The sequence below is a fragment of the Diceros bicornis genome, chromosome 5, assembly GCF_020826845.1.
Source record: "Diceros bicornis minor isolate mBicDic1 chromosome 5, mDicBic1.mat.cur, whole genome shotgun sequence".
Taxonomy (NCBI): domain Eukaryota; kingdom Metazoa; phylum Chordata; class Mammalia; order Perissodactyla; family Rhinocerotidae; genus Diceros; species Diceros bicornis.
In genome coordinates, this window is record NC_080744.1 from 42386005 (window position 1) to 42409040 (window position 23036).

The following is a 23036-nucleotide window of genomic DNA, read 5'->3' on the forward strand; positions in this document are numbered from 1 at the left end:
GTGGAAGTATCAACTGGAACTATCTTTTTGGAGAGCAATTAGTAAAACGAATCAAAATTTAAAATGCATATATTCCTTGATTTTAGGAATCTATCTGATAGAAACACATCCATACGTATGCAAAGATATCTACAAGGTTTTTCACCATAGCTTTGTCTTTAGTATCAACAAAGATCTGGAGACATCTTAAATGTCCACCAATGAGGAACTTAATGAGTAAATTATGATATATACATATAAGGGGATACCATACAGCCATTTATATAAAAAAAAGAAAAACAAAAATCAGGCAAATTGATAATCACAAGAAAGATAGTGTTATCTCTGGGAAGTGGGACTAGGAGCTTGGGGAATTTATTTTTCACTTCAATTTTTTCAGTAATATTTGAAATGTTTTAAGTTTTTACCACAAATACGTATTACCTTTAGACTAAAGAAAAACAAACACACTTTTTAAGGCATGCAAGTATGCATGAATGCACTTTGACCTAGGAATTCCTCTCCTAGTAATGATATGCGTACTCATGCCAATTGAGTTGCACGTGTGCAAAATGAGGTATGTTATGAAGCGATTCATCAAGCATTGTATATAATAGCAAATGACTAGAAACAATGAAAAAAGTGATTAGTAGGGGCCTTGTAACATGGAATACTATGTAGCTGTTAAAAAAGCATAAGGAGGGGCCGGCCTGGTGGTGCAAGTGGTTAAGTGCACGCGCTCCGCTGCGGTAGGCCAGGGTTCGCTGGTTCGGATCCTGGGCGTGCACCGACGCACCGCTTGGCAAGCCATGCTGTGGCGGCGTCCCATATAAAGTGGAGGAAGATAGGCATGGATGTTAGCCCACAGCCAATCTTCCTCAGCAAAAAGAGGAGGATTGGCAGATGTTAGCTCAGGGCCGATCTTCCTCACACACACACAAAAAAGAATAAGGCTCTTCATATTCTGATAATCTCTGAGATACAGTGTTTCATGAAAAAAACAAAGTACACAACAGTGTATATGGTATGTTACCGTTTGTGTGAAAAGAAAAAAAAGGAATATGTAAATAATGATCTGTACATGCAACCTTTGAAGGATTACAAAATACTGATAAAAAACTGGTTATCAGGAGAACAGGGGAGGGGAATGGGTGGCTAGGAGACAGGAATGACTGCACTATTTTTGCTTTTATCCCATATGAATTTTCTACATGTGAGTATAAAGTAGAAATAATGTTATATCTTTGCAAAATAAAAAATAGGGCAATGTGAAGTATATTTTTAAATAATTAACTAACATTATTATATTAAACAAGTGTTGACACTCAAAACAATAAAAGCAAGAAAATACTTTTAAAGAAAACTTTTCTTTTAGAGAAACCAGACATTAATTCTGTTAAGTGTTAAAAGGTAAAACAATCTGGAAAACTGTTATCACGGTCGACTCATTGCTCAAAGGTTTCAGGCAGTTCAACTGTATTGGACTTTGATACGTTTTTATTCCAACTCATAAATTACAACACAGAAAAATTATCTAACAGTTATAAGCTGTTTCCTGAAGCCATCTCATTAATGAAGCCAAAACTCCAATAAAATCCTGTGCATCAACAGAAGAGATGTTGGCGGCCGGCCCCATGGCTGAGTGGTTCAAGTTCCGTATGCTCCGCTTAGGCGGCCCAGGTTCGCAGGTTCGGATCCCTGGCGTGGGCCTACTCCACTCATCAGCCATGCTGTAGAGGCATCCCACATACAAAATAGAGGAAGATGGGCACAGATGTGAGCTCAGGGCTAATTTTCCTCAAGCAAAAAAAAACGAGGAAGATTGCCAACAGATATTAGCTCAGGGTGAATCTTCCTCACCAAAAAAAAAAAAAAAAAAAAAACCAACAGAAGAGATGTTGGAATAATACAAAAACATACAATTCCTATTCAAAACCATGGTACACCTATTCTTGACATATTAATCATCATACTTCCAAAGAGACAAAGGGCTGAAGAAGACAGAGAAAAGACCAACTGAAATGTACAAGGCTCTGGAGATATTCAGTCCAGACTCTAATCTCCTTGAGGATACAACCAAGTCTTATTCCATGTCACATTACTGTAGCACTCAGCAGAGTTGCTGGCATGTGGCAGGTACTCAAATATTTACAGGTGAATTTGCAGAATGAAGTTAGGTTGAGCAAGGGAAGATAAAAGGCTATACAGTTTAGAAGATTAAGCTAAATATGAATAATAGGTTATTTAGTAAATGCCAAAAAACAAGAAGTAAATAGGCTATAAGAGAATTAAGCCAAATATAAGACAGTAAATGAAATGGAATTTCTTAAGTTATAACTTCTGATGGTAAAATTTATTGTTGTTAGCGCCATGGAGTCAATTCTGGCTCTTAGTGAGCCTGTGTACAGTGGAGGAACCCTGCCCGGTCTTTTTGCACCATTCCCTTATCTTCACTTTGTCGGACAATACTCTGCTGCTATTCACAGGGTCCTCATGACCAATTTTTTTGGAAGTGGGTAGCCAGGTCCTTCTTCCTAATCTGGAAGCTCCACTGAAACCTGTCCATCATGGGTGACCCTGCTGGTATTTGAAATACCGGGTGGCGTAGCTTTCAGCTTCAGAGCAACACGCATTGGCCACAATATGACAACCAACAGATGACAGATGGGTGGTGTGGTTCCCTGACAGGGAAATGAACCCAGGCCGTGGGAGTGAGAGTGCAGAATCTTAACCACTAGACCACCAGCACTGGCTGATGCTAAAATACATATATATAAATAATATAAAGAAATAATTAAAAAATATTTAAACTGTAAAATCTCATGTACTAGTGGTAGCCTCCTCCTTTTACTCACAAAGAAAGAGAACTTTAATTCTCTTTAAAATTAGTTTTTAAAAATACCAATCCTTCTCAAACTCTTCCAAAAAAAAAAAGACAAAGAACTTTAATCATGTATCGAGCTTGAAGCTAGCAATTAGATCACGACCATTTTAAGGTGCCTTAATTAAATTTTTAATATGAAATTATGAAGCAATACACTTTACATTTATAAAGATTCATAGCTATACAAGTTAATGACAGATGTTATTGCTTATGAAAGTCTAAAACTAACAATTAAAAATTCTTTCAAAATCCCCTATAATTAAGTTGACCACACTTTCCAGTTTTCCCAGGATAGTCCCAATCTATGCCTGTTGTCCTGGCATAGTTATTAAAAGTGCCCCATTTCACTCTCAAAAGTGTCCTGGTTTGGATGATAAATTATATAGTTACCCCAGTAAGTCTGCCAGATAAAATACTGGATGCTAAGTTAAATTTGCATTTCAGATAAACAACAAATAATTTTTTTAGTATAAATATGTCCCACGCAATATTTCAGACATATCGGGCATCCTGTAACAGTGTGTATGTGTTTGTGTACGTGCATGCTAAATGTGGCAACCCCACATCCCAGTGATAATTTTCCTGAACACTTAAAATTTCCTTTTTGTGAACTCTCAGATAAGGCAAAACCACATTCAAAATAAAGTAAAATGAAAGTCAAAGTAAAACATAAACAGGGTTCCTTGGCAGAAAGGATTCCCATCCACAGAAGGCCCACCAGGCTTCTGAGGCCTGCAGCTGAAAACTCGGTTTCCCACGCCACGTTTTTCACCCAGGTGAGTAGCATAGCATTTCACCCCAATGCCTGCCCACAGCCAAGAGTAATGGAATTCAGCTGATTCCTAGAAATTCCCAAAATGACATATTAGGATACAGCTATCAATGATAGTCCTTTTCCAGCAATTAATAAGGAATGTGCCTCATATCAAGTTCCCTTGGTGAAAAGCAAAGACATTCATCTGTTATTTTTTATTTTTATTTTTTTTGTCAGGAAAATCAGCCCTGAGCTAACATCTGCCAATCCTCCTCTTTTTTTGCTGAGGAAGACTGGCCCTGGGCTAAAATCCATGCCCATCTTCCTCTACTTTATATGGGACGCCACCAGAGCATGGCTTGACAAGCTGTGCATCTGTGCACGCCCAGGATCCGAACTGGCGAACCCCGGGCCGCCGCAGCGGAGCGCATGCACTTAGCTGCTTGCGCCAGCGGGCTGGCCCCCATCTGTTATTTTTTATTATAATCACCTGTCAAAACATCTTCTTGACAGAATACTGATAAATGCAAAAGAAAAAAAACCCAAAATTTTAAGCAGATTTTTAGGGCCGAGATTTATAGTTGAAAAGTATAAGGCACAGATAATACTATACAGCTAAAAATCCTTATAGTAAGATTATGATCATTTATTCTGACAAAAAGAACAAAGAGCTTTTTCATTGTGAATAAATTACACTTTGGTGAAATATCATGAATAGGACTAATTAGTGTTTAAAACATTTTTTTCATAGTATTTTTAACATGATGGAATGCAGATAAAATAGGCAAGATGTTTTCTTCCCAAACATTTAAAAGAGGGGGAAGCTTTCAATCAACAAGCAAATTATGATTTGCTCTAGTCTTCTCCTTCTTGCTCTGGGTTGGTCTCCAGTCACATAATATACAATAAAGGTTTTCAAGACAAAAGGATTGTGTAATATATGGATTTTTCATTTTCTACAGGAGACCCAGGAACTTGCACAATTGAAACTCTAGATTTCTGTGAAAGTTACTACCCCGTTAGCTTTAGATAAACTTGACTAAATGGATATCTGGCATAAATGAAAAACTCTCGAAAGAGATTTTTATGGAAATTCTAGAAAACCTATTATGATAGTAGTTCTAACACATCTTGCTACTTTACACACAAATAATGAAATCACTCCACCTGGCTGAACTGTAGCATTGGTGGAGAGAGTAAGATGAGTGAATATGTGTTTTTTGTTATAACATCACGTGGGTCTTTTCATTCAGTTGAAATATAAACAAATGTTTATGGTCAATGATCTAATAAAGACCAAAACACACCCTGAATTCCACACACAGAGAATAAACAGTTTTGGTTTGAATGGCTCATAAATGGTAAGAAAAAAATTAAATGGGAGAAAACATAGATGATCATCTAGTTTTGATAGCACTATAAAATATGAAAAACGTTTACTGCACATTTTAACACATGTATAAATTGCCAAAATTAGAGGTTTTCAAGGTTCATTTGAAAAACACTGAGTCCTTCTCTGTCCTCCTCTGTTATTCTCTATCATAGTACCTTGTTCTTTCTCTTTGTAGCATTTAACACAATTTACGATGATGTTGTGTTTGTGTACATATTTACTGCCTGTCTCCCCACCCTATACTATTATTCATTCATTCAAAGGTAACTATTGAGTATATTGAGTACCTATTTGGTGAATGAGTAACAATTTGCTTCAACTGTGTAAACCACACTCAACCCAAGCAAATTGGCTTTTTCATGAGTGCTGCCTAGATGTACTGGCCTATCATAACTGTTAACTTTGCTAATGCTATGATGCAATAATGAGTATATTTCTCTTAAATTATATAACACTTGTCTTTCTATTGCCTCAAAGAATTATATATAGCAAACATCTAAAGACAGGTTTCAGAGGTCTATAAAAACGAATATGGAAAGAAGAGTGGAGATACATTCTTTCTTCTACTTCCTTTCATGCTGTTTCTCTTTTCTACCTTCTTCTTATAGAAGATAGGAAGGAAATAGAAGGAAAATCCGTGGCTGTACTCGATTTTCCTAGGACTTCCAAACTAGTATTTGTGTTTCAACTCAGTTGCAGACAACCCTACTGCACTCAGGCTCAAGACATCATACAAAAGAAAAAATAAACAAATGGGACTACATCAAACTAAAAAGCTTCTGCACAGCAAAGGAAACCATCAACAAAACGAAAAGACAACCTAACAACTGGGAGAGGGTATTTGCAAACCATATAGCTGATAAGGGGTTAATATTCAAAATGCATAAAGAACTCACACATCTCAACAATAAAGAAACAAATAACCTAATTAAAAAATGGGCAAAAGATCGGAACAGACATTTTTCCAAAGAAGTTATACAGATGGCCATCAGGCACATGAAAAGATGTTCAACATCACTAATTATTAGGGAAATGCAAATCAAAACTACAATGAGATATCACCTCATGCTCGTCAGAATGGCTATAATTAACAAGACAAGAAATAACTAGTGTGGGAGAGGATGTAGAGAAAAGGAAATTTTCATACATTGCTGGTGGGAATGTAAACTGGGGCAGCCACTTTGGAAAACAATATGGAGACTCTTCAAAAATTAAGAATAGAACTACCATATGATCTAGCTATTCCATCGAACATGAAAACATGAATGCGTAAAGACATATGCACCCCTTTGTTCATTGTGGCATTATTGACAATAGCCAAGGCTTGGAAACAACCTAAGTGCCCATCAAGGGATGCATGGATAGAAGATGATGTGGTATATATGCACAATGGAATACTACTCAGCCATAAAAAAGATGAAATCTTGCCATTTGCAACATGGATGGACCTTGAGGGTATTGTGCTAAGTGAAAAAAGTCAGACAGAGAAAGTCAAATACTGTATGATCTTACTCATAAGTAGAAGATAAAACAATAGCAACAACAACAACACACACACACATAGATACAGAAATTAGATTGGTGGTTACCAGGGGGGGAAGGGGGAGAGAGGAGGGTGAAAGGGGTGACAGGGCACATGTGTACAGTGATGGATGGTAATTAGTCTTTGGGTGGTGAACATGAGGTGGTCTCCACAGAAATGGAAATATAATGATGTACACCTGAAATTTATATAATGTTATAAACCAATGTTACCTCAAAAAAAAAAAAAAAAACACATCATATAGGATTCTCAGTGACCCACTGTTGCCACCAGAATGCCAAGCTAAACTGCAAAGTTTGTCTTGGATCCTCTCACCTCCTATTCTAAATAATCTCCTATTTCCTGCCTTCTAACCCCAGTACTCTCAAGCTGACTTTTGGCTATCCATCCTTGGCCTCACTCATGTCTTCCTCTGCTTCAGTAAAAAAGTCCCATTTCTAGGAAGTAGCTATTCTTTTCCTATAGATGTTCATGTGATATGAATTAGTTCTCACTAAAATGTGAATAATTAATAGGTGTAACTCTTGTCAGGGGTGGGAGGAAGTTGTTAAAATGAATCACTAACTCGGGAGATGAGATTTTTTTTGGCTGCATGTACGAGGGAAGAGATGTTTTTAGCTGAATACTTTCTGCTCCTTTAGCATCGGGGATAAAATAACAGACTACATAGAATTAGCATTATAACGATATACTACCTCAGGACAACCATCATCTAGCCAGAGCTGCCAAGGTCTGAACTACACACTGCTACAAAGACTTCTGCACTGTCGCTTTGCCACGAACCTAGGCTGATGGTTTGATTACCAAAGTGTACATCTTGTTTTTTATCTCAAATGCAGACACCTCTGCTTACTACAGTCCTTTCACATGATCACTATCTTTATCTAATCCATGCAGCCTCTTCAGCTCAAGAACTGGAAGAAAAGCCATATAAATTAGGTCAATTATGCTTCACCATCCACAGAGAAGAATAAAAGTGGAGAGCAAGCAGGGGGATGGGGGCTGTTCTCTTGAGAATAGCATGTGTCCCCTTTGTCTGCGAGATCCTGCTATTCCTCCTAAGGATTTGTGGGATTTCTCCTACAGTGTGGTTTTATTAAGTTTTAAGTTTTATTAACTTCCAGAATAAGATGCCATACCCACAGTCAAATAAATCCAGGCATTTAAAAATAACTCACATACGGCTCCTACCCTGCTCTCCCTCTTCCCACAAAAGAGCTGCCATTGTAGCTCACTGTAAAGTAATAAAGAAAGCAAGAAAAGGAAAAGAAAAATCTGAATGATTTTACACAATCTGTGAGTTCCCACAAAGGAAAGGAAAGTACCAACAGAATGGGCCTGACCCCTGGGACAGCCACCTGGGCTCACCCCTCAAATCTAAAACCACCCTTCTCTCACCTTGACTGAATGATTTTTGCTAAAATAAATTTTGTTATATTGCCAAAAATGTTACCAAAGACCTGAGTTAAAAAGCACATCTTTAAAAACTGTTATTTAATTATCAGGGTGAATCATCTTACTTTTCTCCCACTACCTAGCTGAGGCAGTTAGGCTGAGAGAGTAAGAATTCCGACTGGGGGAGAAGGGAAGGTAGGCAATTTTGGAGAATGGACCATTTGGAGAGATATGAGAAATCCGGGCAAGATGATATACTGGCAGGTAGAAGAGGGAAGGAAAAGAAGGCTTGAACTAACTTTTACTGGGAATTTTCCCTGTGCCAGGGACTGTGTTACGTACTTGTACCTTACCACCTTACCTTACGTATTTTTTACAATTCTGCAATACAAGAAGTATCATCCCTGTTTTACAGAGGAAACTCGTACTTAGAGGGATTAAATCCCTCTCCAAAAGGTCATATAGCTAGTAAAACTGCAGATCTCAGATTTGAACTTAAAATCATCTGACAAAACTCTAAAACTGAAAGTACCAAAACAAACAAATGGACGAGCTCCTGACAGAGAAAAGGAAGAAGAAACTCCCTTCTGATTTCTTTCTGTACCCAAAAGGACCTATGAGTCAGGCTACCCAGCTATGTTATGGATCAAATAAATTTTTATAGTCTAGTCTGTGAACATGACCACAGTTTCAGAATACAGATAAATGTTTTCAAGACCCAAATATTTTAGTCCCAAAATTTCAAAAATACCTTTATTCCCAGCTTGGAAATTGGTTTAATTTACCCCAAACACAAATGACTTGAGGATCAAGAGCTATAATAAATTATCACAGTTTTCATATTCTTATTTACTCAGCCTGAATATGCAACAATTTGATTAATAATCTCTTATATAGCATTTATTAGTCCAGACACATAGAGTGTAATATTACCTGTTCCTGTCCCTACTTAATTCATGGTCTAGAAGGAGACACAGTTTCATAAAAATAGCTATAAAAATGTGATAAATGCTATTAGGTATGTACAAAGCGCTATGAGAACACAAAAAGGAAATAAATTTAGGGAATGATACTAATATCTGACTATCATTCACAGACACACACCTCCAGGTTTAGAACTGGGTGTTAACTATGCTGCCTTTGGCATAAGAAAGGGTGGCAGGGAGCAGGATATGAACATATAAATGTATTTCCTTATATTTTCAAAAGGAAATGCTGGCAGGATAGCCCAGAAACTAGCTAAAATATTACAAATAAGGAGTGGGAGGGAGGATGGGTTGGAGGGGACAGAATGAAAGAAAGAGTGCTCTGAGTAAATCTTTTCTTTTAAAAATTTTTTTTTACTTTTGCAACCTATGTTTTACATATTTAAAAAATAAACAAAGGAAAAACCAACCCCTGTCCTACTCCGCATGCCATCAAAACAAAATTAACAGTAACAAACCAGAAGTGTCTTAGAGGGATTCCTTCTGCAATGTTCTTTAGGACATGAATCCCCAAGTCTTGGTATTAGATGTCACCAGTGCCACGTTATTTAAATGTGTCCAATGTAAACACACTTTCCCCCACAGAACTTGGAGAGATTACTCATGAAGCAGTGGTATTTTGTGGAACACAAGGACAGCTATTGCTTTGGTTTATAGCTTTATTCAATTCTACATATCTTTGTTGTCTTTTTAGTTCTCCCCAAGTCACTATAAGTTTTCTTCCATTATTTCCACTATTACTTCAAAGAGCAGAATAAGTGAAATAAGTTCTATATCTAGATATATCCTAATAGGATTTTGGAATACAAAAGAAGAAAAAGAAGATCCCAAAAGGCCTGCCTAGTGTGAAGGCTTGAGTCCCTCCTTAGCTCTAGGAAATACTCATTTACCTAGACCTTAACAATTCTCTTCCTTTTATTTTTTTAGATAACTTTTAAAAATTTAGCTAAAATTCATACAACAAAAAATTCGCCATTTTAACAATTTTAAAATGTGCAGTTCAGTGGCTTTTAGTGTACATGCAAGGTTGTGCAACAATCACCACTATCTAATTCCAGGACATGCTCATCATGCCCCAAAAAGAAACCCCATCCCCATTAAGCAGTCATTCCCTTCTATTTTTTAAATTCTCTATTTCCGATTTAATAGTGCAACTTTGGACCTCCTAGATTATTCTTTTATAGTTTTCAACTTCTTCCTCCTGTTTTTAACTTTTTATTCTATATCCTAGGAGACTTTCTTGATTATATTCTGTAGTCTTTCTATTGAAAAAAAATTTTTTTAACTTCAGCAATATTTCAGTTTCCAAGAGCTTTTTCTTGTAATTTTCTCCTTCAAAATATTTTAGTTACATTATTCTGAATATATTAATATGATAATTTAAAACATTTTCTTCTGTTCCTTAAGTCACCTTTTTTTCCTCTAGGACTAATTTTTCTGTTAGTTTAGTTTTGGTCATTTTCTTTCATGCTGCTGGTTTTCCTCATTTGCTGAAAGATCCTTGGTTGTCCATTCACATTTAGGGCAGAAGGATATGGAAACTGTCGTTTGCAAAAAGGAAATGCCGGAAGGATAAGCCATAAACTAATTAAAATGGTTGGTGTATAAGGGGTGTAGGGCAGGGCAGACAAGGACAAGTGCATTACTTTAGGGTGAGTACGTGGGGGACCAAGCTCTAAGGCTGCAGAACCCTGAATTCTTGTATGAAGACTTATTCTGGAGCATCAACATCCACACTAGAAGCCTCAGCTTTCCCCAAATGTTTCATTCAATTTCTTTCTAGAAGGACTATCTGGTGTTTTACATGGAGGAAAATGCAGGCTGCCCAAGTAGAGGTGGGGTAGGAAGGAAGGTGGGGGCATGGTGGACTAGTGGGAGCAGTTGCCATTTATAGTCACTCAATTAATCTTCCTTGTTTTCAGCGCCAATTCTCACTTCTGCTCATCTCTGTCCCTGAGTCTTTGGAAATCTGTTGGGCTGATCCACTTCCTAGCTCACGGTACTCTAGGTTGCAGCTTCTTGGCTTCAGCAAATTTGCAACTGCAAATTCTTGCAGTTTCTTCCTTCAACCCACCTCCAACTACTTTCCAACTTCCAGAAATTTCTAAAAATTTGTAATTGGTGACCCATTTGTTTCTCTTTGTTGTTTTGGTGCTTTTTATTTCAATGGACTCTCAGGAGAAACAGGAGTCAAATGCTGATATCTAGTCTTAGATATCTTGAACTTAGTGCTTTTAAGGAAAGGAAAAGATTAGATTTTCTATAGAAACTTGCAGAGACATAATAGAACCAGACAGTTCTATATTCTCTCATCTTTTCACAGTACTTGTTATTTATGAAGAAACAAAGTGACTATCTAGATAAATACTAAGGTTTGTTTAATATTTAATAGAATTGTCATGATTATGGGTTCTTAACTTATTATATGTAGGACTTTCTATGTTCTGTTATTGCATGTTTCTAGAGGGAGAGTTCTACTGTTTTCATTAGAATTCCAAGGGACCTAAGACCTACAGGAGATTAAGAACCACAGGACTAAATGAAATGCACTCTCTCAAATAGTGTTAGAAGGTAAAAATCTCCATTCCATGATGCTTTGTTTAAGTCTTAGATCTTAAACTGCAGGTGTTTAAATCACAAAAGATTGAAGTTTGAAAATAATTTTGAAGTTGTTTAAAAAACTCCAAGGCAGGGGCCGGCCCTGTGGCGTAGCGGTTAAGTGCGTGTGCTCCGCTGCTGGAGGCCCAGGTTCGGATCCCAGGCGCGCACCGACGCACCGCTTGTCAGGCCATGCTGTGGCAGCATCCCATGTAAAGTGGAGGAAGATGGGCACAGATGTTAGCCCAGGGCCAGTCTTTCTCAGCAAAAAGAGGAGGATTGGCATGGATGTTAGCTCAGGGCTGATCTTCCTCACACACACACAAAAAATAAATAAAAAATAAAAAAATAAAAAACCCCAAGGCAATCAGTAAACAAATGAATGTATAATATGTTGTAAAGCAGTGGGGTTTCTTTCAGGAACACATCCAAATGCATTATGCAGTGGCTCAACAAATAATAGGAAACAACCTCACTCAGGGCTTTAGCTCTCTTGTGCAGTAGCTCAGAGTACTGAGGGGTGGGGATGCCAGATAATTTCCCAACTGATGACCTGGATAGCTACTTGCAATATAGCCATTCAGGTACAATGTCAAGTTTTACACTAGAAGACCCAGTGACTAAATTTTAGAAGACCTAGCTGCTGTGTTAAGATTAGGCTAAAAAGTAACAAAGAAGGGGAGAAACTAATTGATATATTAGCCAAGAATTTCAGTATCTCTAAAAAATAAACCAAGATGTTAATTCTGGTTAAGACAGGTTTTTCTGAAGCTACCTAAATGTCAACTTTTGGGTTCTAAGCAAATGACAGCTGGTCATGTGGCACTTCAAACAATAGTTCAAGTAACGGTTTCATACATATTTTAAAAATAAGTAAAAATTTAAAAACAGTAACACAGCAAGAAGCAGAGTTGTGTGGATAACAATGTATGACTTTAACTTCTCTTAATTGAACATTAATATTTGTTCAAAATAGGAAAATAAAAATGTATGCATTGTTAAAGAAAAAAACCTCAGTGACACTTGTTAAAACAGTAAAGACGACTTTATTCAAGAGGAAGAAGCTATCAAGGTAGGTATAGAGACCACTGCAACGGAATTTTACAGTGGGAGACAGAGATTGGGCTCAATTCTGAATACTGCATAGGCAACTGGGAATTTACAGCCAAGGAGCAGCGTGGGGGTCAGTGGATGGAAAATTACTAAGAGGAAACATCAAGGGTAAGGGGGATTCTGGCTAAATTGACCTAGTAGAATTCTTGCTGAAGATAGGCCAGGGTGCTGAGACATCACCTGGGGAATAACCCGTCAGATATGGAGAGGGGGGTTCTGTTAAATTGGCTTAGCAGGGTTCTTGCTAAAACTAGATTTTACGAGGAAATGCACAGATGGGCTTGGGAGAAGGTTCAGGAGACTGACTAAAGTTTGGTCAAGCAAAGAATCTTTCTCAGCATTCACAGAATTATGTTGACACAATGGCCACAAGGAAGGTCAGCCACACTGTATATATTATACATCTTATAGTAATGCTTAAAATCTGGGCTACCGTAGCTTCAGTTGGAATACTTGAAGAAACAAGTTAATGCTCATTAGCGAATTAAACTCATGTGGTTTTGCGTGGTTCAATAAGCTGAAGGTAAACTTTTTTCTGATAACGTCTTCAAAAAGACATAGGGAACAACATCTGAAGATTAATGATTACCATATAATTTTATGTGTGTGAACTGGTTAGCACACTGTACCCTGGAAGATACATATCTGAATAAGCGTTGTTCATCTGTCTTCACTTGCTTTGTTCAAACAGGCTATTACCAGGAAGATTTCAGTTAATCAAAGGTTATAGTTCATTATAGTTCTACTATAAAATTTTATAAACCAAAAGAAACTCCCATTACTTACCTAAGCGATGAAATCCAAAGGTGAATCTTTTGGTTGGTGATTTTGAAGACAGCCACAAGGCAAGCAGGGTCAGTATGATGGCACTTAGGTCAGTCAACATGTGAAGGGCATCGGTCATAATTGCTAGGCTATTTGCAATGTATCCGCCTTAGAGTAAAGGTGAGAGGTAAGAAGAACTAAGTTAATTAAAATAAAAATGTAAGCAATCAAACCAAAAATACGTAACATCCTACAAAACATGAGCTTTTACCTAAATCTTTATCCTATTACAATTAAATCAAGGTATCCTGAAATTTTATGCAAAACCTTAAATATGTGTATATTTTTCAGGTGAGAATGTCCATTTCTGTGACAGATTCTCCAAGCAGTCAATGACCTTAAAAGTTAAGAAACACTAAATTAGGGGCTAACACATAAGCCGCCCACATAACACATAAGGGGCAGCTTTTACTCAACCTCCTAATTCTACTATTAGACAGTGAAATTAATAACCACAATATCTAAATATTACAATAAAGCTGAAGAAAAGGTAAGTATTCACTTGTTTGGGAGGGTTTGCACATAAAATTAAACTGAAGAAACTCCTAAAATGTACATTAGTTCAAAACAAAAGATAAAAATTTAACTGATTCATTTGGATATAGATAGTAATGTCTCCTAATAGAGGGATAAAAAATGGTATTTAGAATACAATTTTTTATATTGATTTTCCAGGCATTTTATATAAAATATATTTCACATATTTGTGTGTGTGTATATATATATATGTTATTGCATTATACAACCAATTTTCCTAGCACCATTCATTGAATAAGCTTTTTATAATACAATTCAGAGTATTCAAACTTTTATGTGTATCAGAATCACCTGGAAGGTTTGTTAAACTAGATTGCTTGACTCCACTCCCAGAATTTCTAATTCAGTAGGTCTGGATGGGGTCTGAGAATCTACATTTCTAACATGTTTCTAAGTGATGCTGATGTTTCTGGTCTTGGAACCACACTTTGGGCATCACTGTTATATTCTACAGCAGAACTTCATGATCAGGGGATTGTGACACATAACTGTGCTGAGCTGTTGATCCCCCTATTCCTGTGATGGGTGTTCAGAGCCAAGAGCAGCAGGAGAACTGGAGCAGGTGATCTTGTAGTCACATCCATTTATTCCAGGGTGCTCTATAGAAATAGCATTTTTCATGTATTCCCAGACATGAAAAAGCTGGAAATCACTGAGACAAAATACAGCTTGGTGGTTAATAACATGGGGCTTTGGAATCTCAAGACCCTGAGCAAGTTACTTGACTTTTTTGAGCCTCAGTTTACTCATCTATAAATGAGGATAATACCTTAAAGCTGCACTGTTCAACAGAACTTTCTGAGATGATGGAAATGTTCTATCTGCACTATCCAATCAAGTAGCCACTAGTCACAGGTAGCTTTTGAGCATTAGAAATATGGCTAGTGCAACTGAGGAATTGAATTTTATTCAAATTAATCTAAATTTAAAGAGCCAGAGGATCAGCAAAAATAGCAGAGAAAGGACCTCTGAAAATCATCTCCTCCATAAAAGCAATGAGAACACGCGCAAAAATTAAGTCAGCTTTTTCAGAACCCTGCAAATTAACCAAAGGCTGATACAGGTAGCATTTATTCAAGGAAAACGGCTGAATCTTGGTAAGAACAATGAGCTCTGTGGCATTTTAACTTGCCTTATACATATCTCCCCCTCTCCAGCTCAGCAGTAGCCTTGAAGACCAACAAACAGCAATCACAGTGAAAACCTCAGCCTGACAGCCCCTGCGAGGGACAGACTGGGGTTGGAACTCTTTGAAAGCTCCATTCCCAGATTACTGCTATTATTTGACCTGTCTGGTAGTTCCCTGGAAGACCAAACTTGCAAAGCTGTTTTTCTTTGACTTGACTTGGAGCTCCACCCTATGCAAACCCCAGGGAGTGTTGGTCAAAAACAATCCAAGGCAATTGTTTAACACTGCAGCTGCCTGAGGGAACAGATAACAATGTGTTTCCTGTATTCTGAAATTTTACTATTATGTACCTTGGTGTGGATTTATTTTCACCCAATTTGCTAGGCTTTTCTTAACTCTTTCAACCTGGAAATGTATACCCTTCAGTTCTGGGGAAATTTCTTAAACTATGTTGTTGATGATTTCTTTCCTTCTGTTTTCTCTATTCCTCAAACTCCTATTATTTGGAGTTTGAACTGATATACTAATTTTCTTGTCTCTTTTCTTCTGTTTTCCATTTCTATCCTCTTGTTCTACTCTGTGAAAGATTACCTAATTCATCTTCTATTGAGCTTAAAATTTTTTTTTACGTTTTTATTGTTCAAAACCTTTTTACCGTGAATTTATTTTTCAAAGCAGCCCATTCTTGTTTCATGGATACATGATCTCTCTTATCTGTGTGGATACCAATTATTATATTAATATACTATACTATATTATATACTAATTATATTATTATACTATTATATCTGCCTGGCTCTTAAAAAGGTCTTAACTCGCTTTATTTCTTTTAGCCTTGTTCTTTACCCACATTTCTAGGAGTACCTGGTACAACCAATTCTGGGCCTACTTACGAATCTCTAATGCAGTAGTTCTCAGTTGTGATCCCCAGATTAGCAGTATCATCATCTCCTTGGAACTTGTTAGAAATGCAAATTCTCAGGCTCTATCCCAGACCTACTTAATTAGAAACTCTGGCCCAGCAATTTGTGTTTTAATAAGTTTTCTAGGTGTTTCTGACACATTAGTGTGACCTGGATTGGTTCCTAGCTTTCTCCACTGCTTGCTTAGGAGTTGGCTTTCTTGGGACAGTTAAGTCAGTTACCTCTTTTATCTGTTTCCTTTCTAGTTTTCCAAATTGGTGTTGCTATTGTCTCCTCTCCAGATTTCCCCATCTGTGTGGAGGAAGACTATATATATACACACTATAAGTATATACTTATATATAGAGAGAGTGTATATATATATATATATATACACACACACACACAAATATAGAGAATGTATACAGGTACACTATATATACACTGTGACTATATATATATACACTAATGTGACTACGAAATTCTCTCTCTGTATATCCCTTTATTGTATGTATGTATCCCTTTATTTTAGTTTAAGAGAGGCTTTAGGAGAGAATACAATTAGATGCATGAGTTCATTTGCCATCTTTACCTGGAAGTCTGTTTGCATTCACTCTTCAAGCTTTTTCATTCACAATAAAAATGCAGTTGTTAGAGTAATCAATAACTCTGTTACTAAATCCTAAGGATATTTTAGTTCTCATCTTATTAGACCTCTCAGCAGCTTCAACTTATTTATTTCCACTTTGAAATACTCTCTTTTCTTAGATTCTGGGATACCTGTTTGCCTTCTGCCTGACTTCTAAAGTTGGAGTTCCTCAAGACTTGGGCTCTCAAGGTGATTTTTTTCCATTCCTATGGCATTATATACTGTATACCTCTCTCCCTTGGCCTCTCTTCTGAACTACAGATTCATAAGTAACAGCTCACTAGACATCTTTACATGGCTATTTCACATACATATGATAATACGTCTAAAACAACCCTTGATCCATGCCTAAATCTTGCTCTGTATTTTCTCCCTGCTTCATAAATGACATATATTTCCACACACTGAGCTGCTTAGGTGAGAAACTTCAGAAGCATTCCTGACACTGCTCTCCCATCAACCCCTACATCCAAACCATTAGCCAATATTGTCAATGTTACGTCTGGAATGCTTCTCAATCACTACATTTTTCTCCATCCACTCTAGTCCAAGCCATAATCATTTCTTGTCTGGACCTCTGCAGTAGTTTACTTGCTTCCATTCGTGCACCCTCCAATTCATTCTTCACATAAGAACCAGAGTAATCTGTTAAAAACCTAAAGCCCATCATGTCACTCTCTGCTTAAAAGACTTCACTGGCTTCCCATCATAGTTACAATAAAAACTACACTCATAATAATATGGTCTGCCTGATCTGGTCCCCCTGCCTCTTTCCTGCTTGCTCACTACATTCCAGCCAAACTGGCCTTCTTTTTAGTTCCTTTTAAAGAACTAAAAGTTTTAGGACCTTCGTACATGATGTTCTCTTCACTTGGAAAACTCCTCCACTTCCTTTGCTTGAATAACTCCTACTATCTTTTTTCCGTTTAACTGTACCTGGCTCATAAATAAACTTTGTCTCACTGGTTACTATGTCTTATAAGTACCTTGTTCTTTTTCTTCATTGCACTTAAGACCATTTGAATTTTAAATTTACTTGTGTTTATTTAACATCTGTCTCTTTCATTAAATTAAATGCTTCCGATATTAGGGATCATAACAGTTTTGTTCACCATAATATATCGAGAACACGTAGCACAGTGCTTGGCATACAGTAAGTACTCAAAAAATACTTGCTGAGTGGAAGGAAGATAAGAATGGACCTTGTATAATGAGCAAGTTAGTGGCAAAGCCAAGATTCAAAATCGAGTTTCCTCTTTTAGATCTTTAAATTCATGTTTTTATTACTCCATACTTCCTACATAAGATGCTTTATTTCTAGGTGCTTTGAACGTACGTTAATAAATGCTCTACTGTATACAATTCTATATAACATTCTGAATAGTATTGTTAATGCCTATCCTACATACTAGCATCTCTGTATTGTTTAACAAAAGATTTTCATATTTGAAAAGGAACACTTATTGTGGCTTTCACAAAACAACATTTACCAAATAAGAGACTTCAAAAATGGTAAGTCAGGACAATCGTATTTAACAATTTTTACTTAGGCGAAACAAACTCTAAATTAATTTTAAGGGGGAAAATTGTGTTTAATGTGATTTTTAAATTCAAATATTAAATATTAACTTCAAGAATCACAAAGTCTGAATGACTATATATTCTAGCTGTGTGAATCTGGGCAAATCATTGACTCTTAGTATGCTGAGACGATGTCTTACCTGGCCACAGCTTTACTCCCATCTTTTAATTTGTTTATAGCTTAAGCATTTATAATTCTCTAAGCATTTATAATTCTCTAACACAACAAAAATTAATTCAACAAAAATTTACTGAGTGTCTACTCTGTGCCAGTCATTGTTCTAATAAGCTGGAAATTCAGCTTATTAAATTTCAGTGGAGGAAGACAGATATTAAACAAGTGAATATACAAACAAGATAATCTCAGATGCTGAGGGCTTTTAAAGTTGGGGCAGAAACAGGGAAGAGAGGTTTACTTTAGTCAGTCTCAGAGGTATCTTTTGAGATGACATATGAATGACAAGAAACCAGTCAAGAGATTTGGGAAAAGGCAGTCCATGTAAAGCAGCGTTTTTCAAACTGCAGGCCCGACCTATTTGTGGACCATGAAACCAATTAAGTAGGCTGGGACTACAATTGAAAAAATATTGGAACACATCGCATGAAATAAAACTTTGTTTTAGTTATATATATATTCATACATATGTGTATATGTGTGTACATACATATGCACGCATGCCTGCACGAGTCACAATGCTAAGTGTATTCTTACTTTTGTGAGGTCAAAAAAGTTTGAAAGCTACTGAGGTAGAGGGACCAGATAGGTTGAAGGGCTTATGGGCAGCAAGGAGCTTTGTGAGTCGTAGGGAGAAAGAAGGCCAGCACGGCTGAAGGGAGCACTGGTGTAAAATGAGGTAGGAAAAGTATATAATTTTCCTGCATATAACCTCCAGCCAGCATCTTAAATCTAGACTGCCACCTCTGTTCTCATCGTGGTTCATCATTGAGACAACATGGGAGAATAATCGCCCTGCTTTAATGTCACTTTGTAAACTGTCCCTAAGAGAAGTTAGCAGTTACGCTAATGTGACTGTGAAATTAATCTCTAAGAAGGTATATTATAGTGAGAATGTTCTACTTGAATAACTAAAAAACAGAAAATAAAACCAAGTTCATATACCCTAGGGGAGCCCTCTGGTTCCTTTCAGATCCTCCTTTTAATGAAAAACGTTCAGGTTAGTTGGTAGTATTCAATTTGGCAAATCTCTTGGATATAAATACAAACGGAAATAGTATAAAAAGACCATTTAAGTCAAATGTAGAGGGAAAAAAGCAGGAGATTGAGACTGTAGATATGGCTTTTCCATTAACCAGGTAAGTGTCCTCATAACTTATTTAACCTCTCTGGGCCCTCCGATTCCCTACGTGTGAAAAAAAAAAGTGGAGCAGGTTTTCCGTAAGGTCCCTTCATACTGCAAAATTTTATGATTCTAATTAATTTTAGAACAATTTACTATTTTAAACGTTGCAAAAATTAACCTGGTGTTTTATCAGAATTTTTTTTAAAAAGAGGAAGTTACATGATATACAATGAAGATAATGTCCTTAACTTTACAGTAGGTGACACAGTGTTTGGAGAACTAGAAGAAAAAGTCAAAGTTATCTCTGGAAGTTTATGTCCTACTTAGGTTGATCTGCACTTTGGAACCATGAGGCCTTTTTCACATCACGAGATCAGTATCTTGATAAATAGCAAGATTCCTGAAAAGAAAGTTTAAACCTCAAATCATGTGTAACTAAAGCTTGACAAAGGCTCTCCAGGCAAGGTAAACGGAAAGTGAGTTGGCAACACAACTCACCTACAAGTTCTCCAATCATGAAAAGCAAGTAAAGAACGGCAGCAATGCTCAATCTGGTTTTCGCCTTTCTCTGCTTCAGTAACTCTCTCTGTTTGCTGCAGTTGTCACAGGGGTCCACCTTCAAACTCAGCTGACTGTTGGTCAAAGGAAGGTCCTGGTCCAGTAAGGAGTCGTCGTCGGCCTGGAGGGCCGGGTGCGCCCCGTTAATAGGCCTTTCCGGGGTTTCAGAACCATCATCGGCCACCACGACTCGAAGTTTGTTAAACCGAGAAAGCCCCTCGTCCCCCACCTCGTCCGAGAAGTCAAAGGCGCTGGTGTCATTTAAGAACAGCGGCGCATCATCCTTCCTCAGCAGAGATTTGAGGCGCTTCCACGCGCCGGATCCGGCCATGGCAGAGGCTGAGCGGCCGCGGCGCGGAACGGCTGGGTGCAGGCGGACTGCCGGCGGCTCCTGCTTCACCGGGCCGCCAGTTCCCGATGACACTGCCGCGCGTCCCTCCCCATCCTGTGGAACACGAAGCACGTTATAAATTAAACGCGCCCCAACAGTGCCCGCAAGTTCCGAAGCCCCGGGCGGCGGGGGCGCAGGGCCGGCCCGGAGGCGCCGGGGCTCCGCGAGGGGGCGGCGCGTCTGCCTGGGGCGCTGCCGCGGGGCCGCCGCTCATCTCCCCGCTCCCGGCCGGCTCGGCGGGCGGGCTCGCCCAGCTCGGCCCGGGGCGGCGGGGAGCTGGGCCGTCCTCCCGCCTGCCGCGCCGGCAGCCGCAGCCGGGCTCCCCGGATCTGACAGCTTCGCGGCCGGGGGCCCGCAGCCGCCGCCTCTCCCCGCCCTGCGCGAGGCCGCGCGCGTGCGCCGGAGCGGCCGCGGGCGAGGCGCGCGAGGGAGGGGTCGGCGCGAGGACACGCAGGCCCGTAGCGCGAGGCTGGGGCGCCCGCGGGGGGCGGGTCAGGGGCGCGCGCCGGGACCCCCGCCCTTCGCCCAGGTCCTGGCTGCCCGGCCCCGCGCACCCGGCTCTGCCGAGGGACACTCACAGACCAAGCCCCACTCTCCGGCTCGGCCCTTCCCCTTCCTCTTCCCCAGGCTGGGAGGCATGTGGGGATGGAGCCGGGGTCCGCGGGCGAAGTGGGCAAATTCGAACGATCCCGCCCGGGGCTGGGCGTTGCTGCCGGGAGTTTGCTCCACCGACGGAAGGCCGCGGGAATGTTGGGTTGGGATCTTGGTTGCGGATGCTCGGAAGAAAACGAATTTAGCGCTTTCTTGCCAAGTGGGAAGCGAAGCAGTTGCTGCCTCTCTGGCAAGTTGGCAAAATTTGCTGCACGGTCAGGTCCACTTGGAGAGGGCAGGGCTTATGGTCCTCAGCAGTTCTGTGTCCTGCTTTATAATTACTATTGTTTTTCAGCAAATGTGTTTCCTTTTTGTGCTCACTGCCACGTTCCTTTTGCCTCCAAGGTATTTACGATATGCACTAACCGCAACCACAGAAAATCTACTAGAGGTTTCTTTTCTGGCCTTTGGTGCTAACAGCAACAACAAGCACAAAAAATTTAAAAAGAATTAAGTTCTGAATAGTAGCTTCTGATTAGGATCTAAATTTTAATGGCAAAATGGAATGGCAGTAAGCTTCCCCCCACCCCTTCTCCCGTGAAAGTCTTAGAGATTCTTAATCCAGATTCCCTGGATAGGTTTTAGGGGATTCAGGAGGCCTTAAATTTATGTGCAAAATTTTGTGGGTATATGTGTTTTCTTGAATAAGTTCTTTAGCTTTCATCATATTCTCTAATGGGTTTAAGACTCAAATGAGATTTAAAACAACACCACTCAGGAGAACTCATAGATCAAGTCCCTAGCTCATACTTGGAGTTGAATTGCCTGCAAACTCCTATTTATCCAATTTATATAAATGTTGTATTTTGACAACAGTCTACGTGGATTACCAAATTTCAAGTTAAAAAACACAAAAAGAATATAATAAAAAGTCATACGAAACATCATTTTCCTCTGAAGATTAAGATATCACTTGAGAATCTTGCACACCTCAGGTACTAGAGCACCAATTGCTTTTGGACTCCAGGGCAGTCCCTCACTTTTGAATGCCCACCATATTCCTACAGAGCTGCAGCCAGGGAAGTCAGGTTAGGAAACCTAGATCAGGGATCCCATGGTTCTCAAGACCCAGAATATTCAGTAACCAGGGCACTCAGGTCATTATCAGCTGAAAAGAGAGAGCTTACTGAGGGTTGCTTTCCTAACCTCAAATATTTTAATCCACCTGGTTTGCCAGTAGGTTGTTTGTTGTTTTTCATTTCGGTTTGTTATACTGCCTGAAATTTTACTAATGAAAAATACTAGTGAATAAAGCAAAGATTTTGGGAATATGATTGCTCTCTCTTTAGTATAAATTCTTCATATAAGATTCCATTTAAGGAAAGAGGATAGATGTTTTCAAGAAAAGTTGAGGCAAGAGCATGGATTGTTTTGGGTATTCACAGTAAGCTTTGTTGGGAAGGACTGCAGTTCTGAATCTCGATTTATTTTTATTATTTTGTGTCACTGGGTACCTGGAGAGAGTGATGAGAGGACAACAAAAACTATATGGTGATTTTAAGATATGTCCACAAATTCTGTGATACAGTTCCCATCAAGAGGTGGCGCTTAATTCCCCCTCCTATTGAGTGTGAGCTGCTCCTAATGAATAGCATATGGCCTATAATGAATAGACTATGACAGAAGTGACAGTGTATGACCTATAAGAGTAGGTCATAAAAGGCATTGCAGCTGCCTTCTTGTTGTCACTCATGGATCACTTGCACTGGGAAAAGCCGGAGCTACCACGTCATGAGGAACTCAAGCAGCCACATGGTGGGGCCCATGTGATGAAGAACTGAGGCCTGCTGCCAATAGCCATGTGAGTGAGTCATGTTGAAAGTGGATCTCCAGCCCCAGTTAAGCATTCAAATGACTGCAGCCTAGG

The 23036-nt window shown here is 38.9% G+C and overlaps 1 protein-coding gene and 1 long non-coding RNA gene across 2 annotated transcripts in view; one reads left to right on the plus strand and one right to left on the minus strand.

Moving 5' to 3' along the window:
• LOC131406048 (uncharacterized) overlaps positions 1–20227 on the plus strand; it is a 38354-nt gene extending 18127 nt beyond the window's left edge. The window contains exons 2-3 of the long non-coding RNA XR_009220047.1: positions 16807–16876; positions 20169–20227. This is a non-coding gene — a long non-coding RNA (uncharacterized LOC131406048). The remainder of the gene's footprint in view (positions 1–16806; positions 16877–20168) is intronic.
• Positions 1–21340, minus strand: part of SLC30A4 (solute carrier family 30 member 4) — a 30977-nt gene extending 9637 nt beyond the window's left edge. Inside the window, exons 1-3 of the mRNA XM_058541509.1 lie at positions 21097–21340; positions 20068–20572; positions 13432–13578 (exon numbers count right to left, since the gene is read on the minus strand). Coding sequence (XP_058397492.1) covers positions 13432–13578; positions 20068–20458 — 538 coding nt within the window. The 5' untranslated portion in view covers positions 20459–20572; positions 21097–21340. The remainder of the gene's footprint in view (positions 1–13431; positions 13579–20067; positions 20573–21096) is intronic.
• Between the last annotated feature and the right edge of the window lie 1696 nt (positions 21341–23036).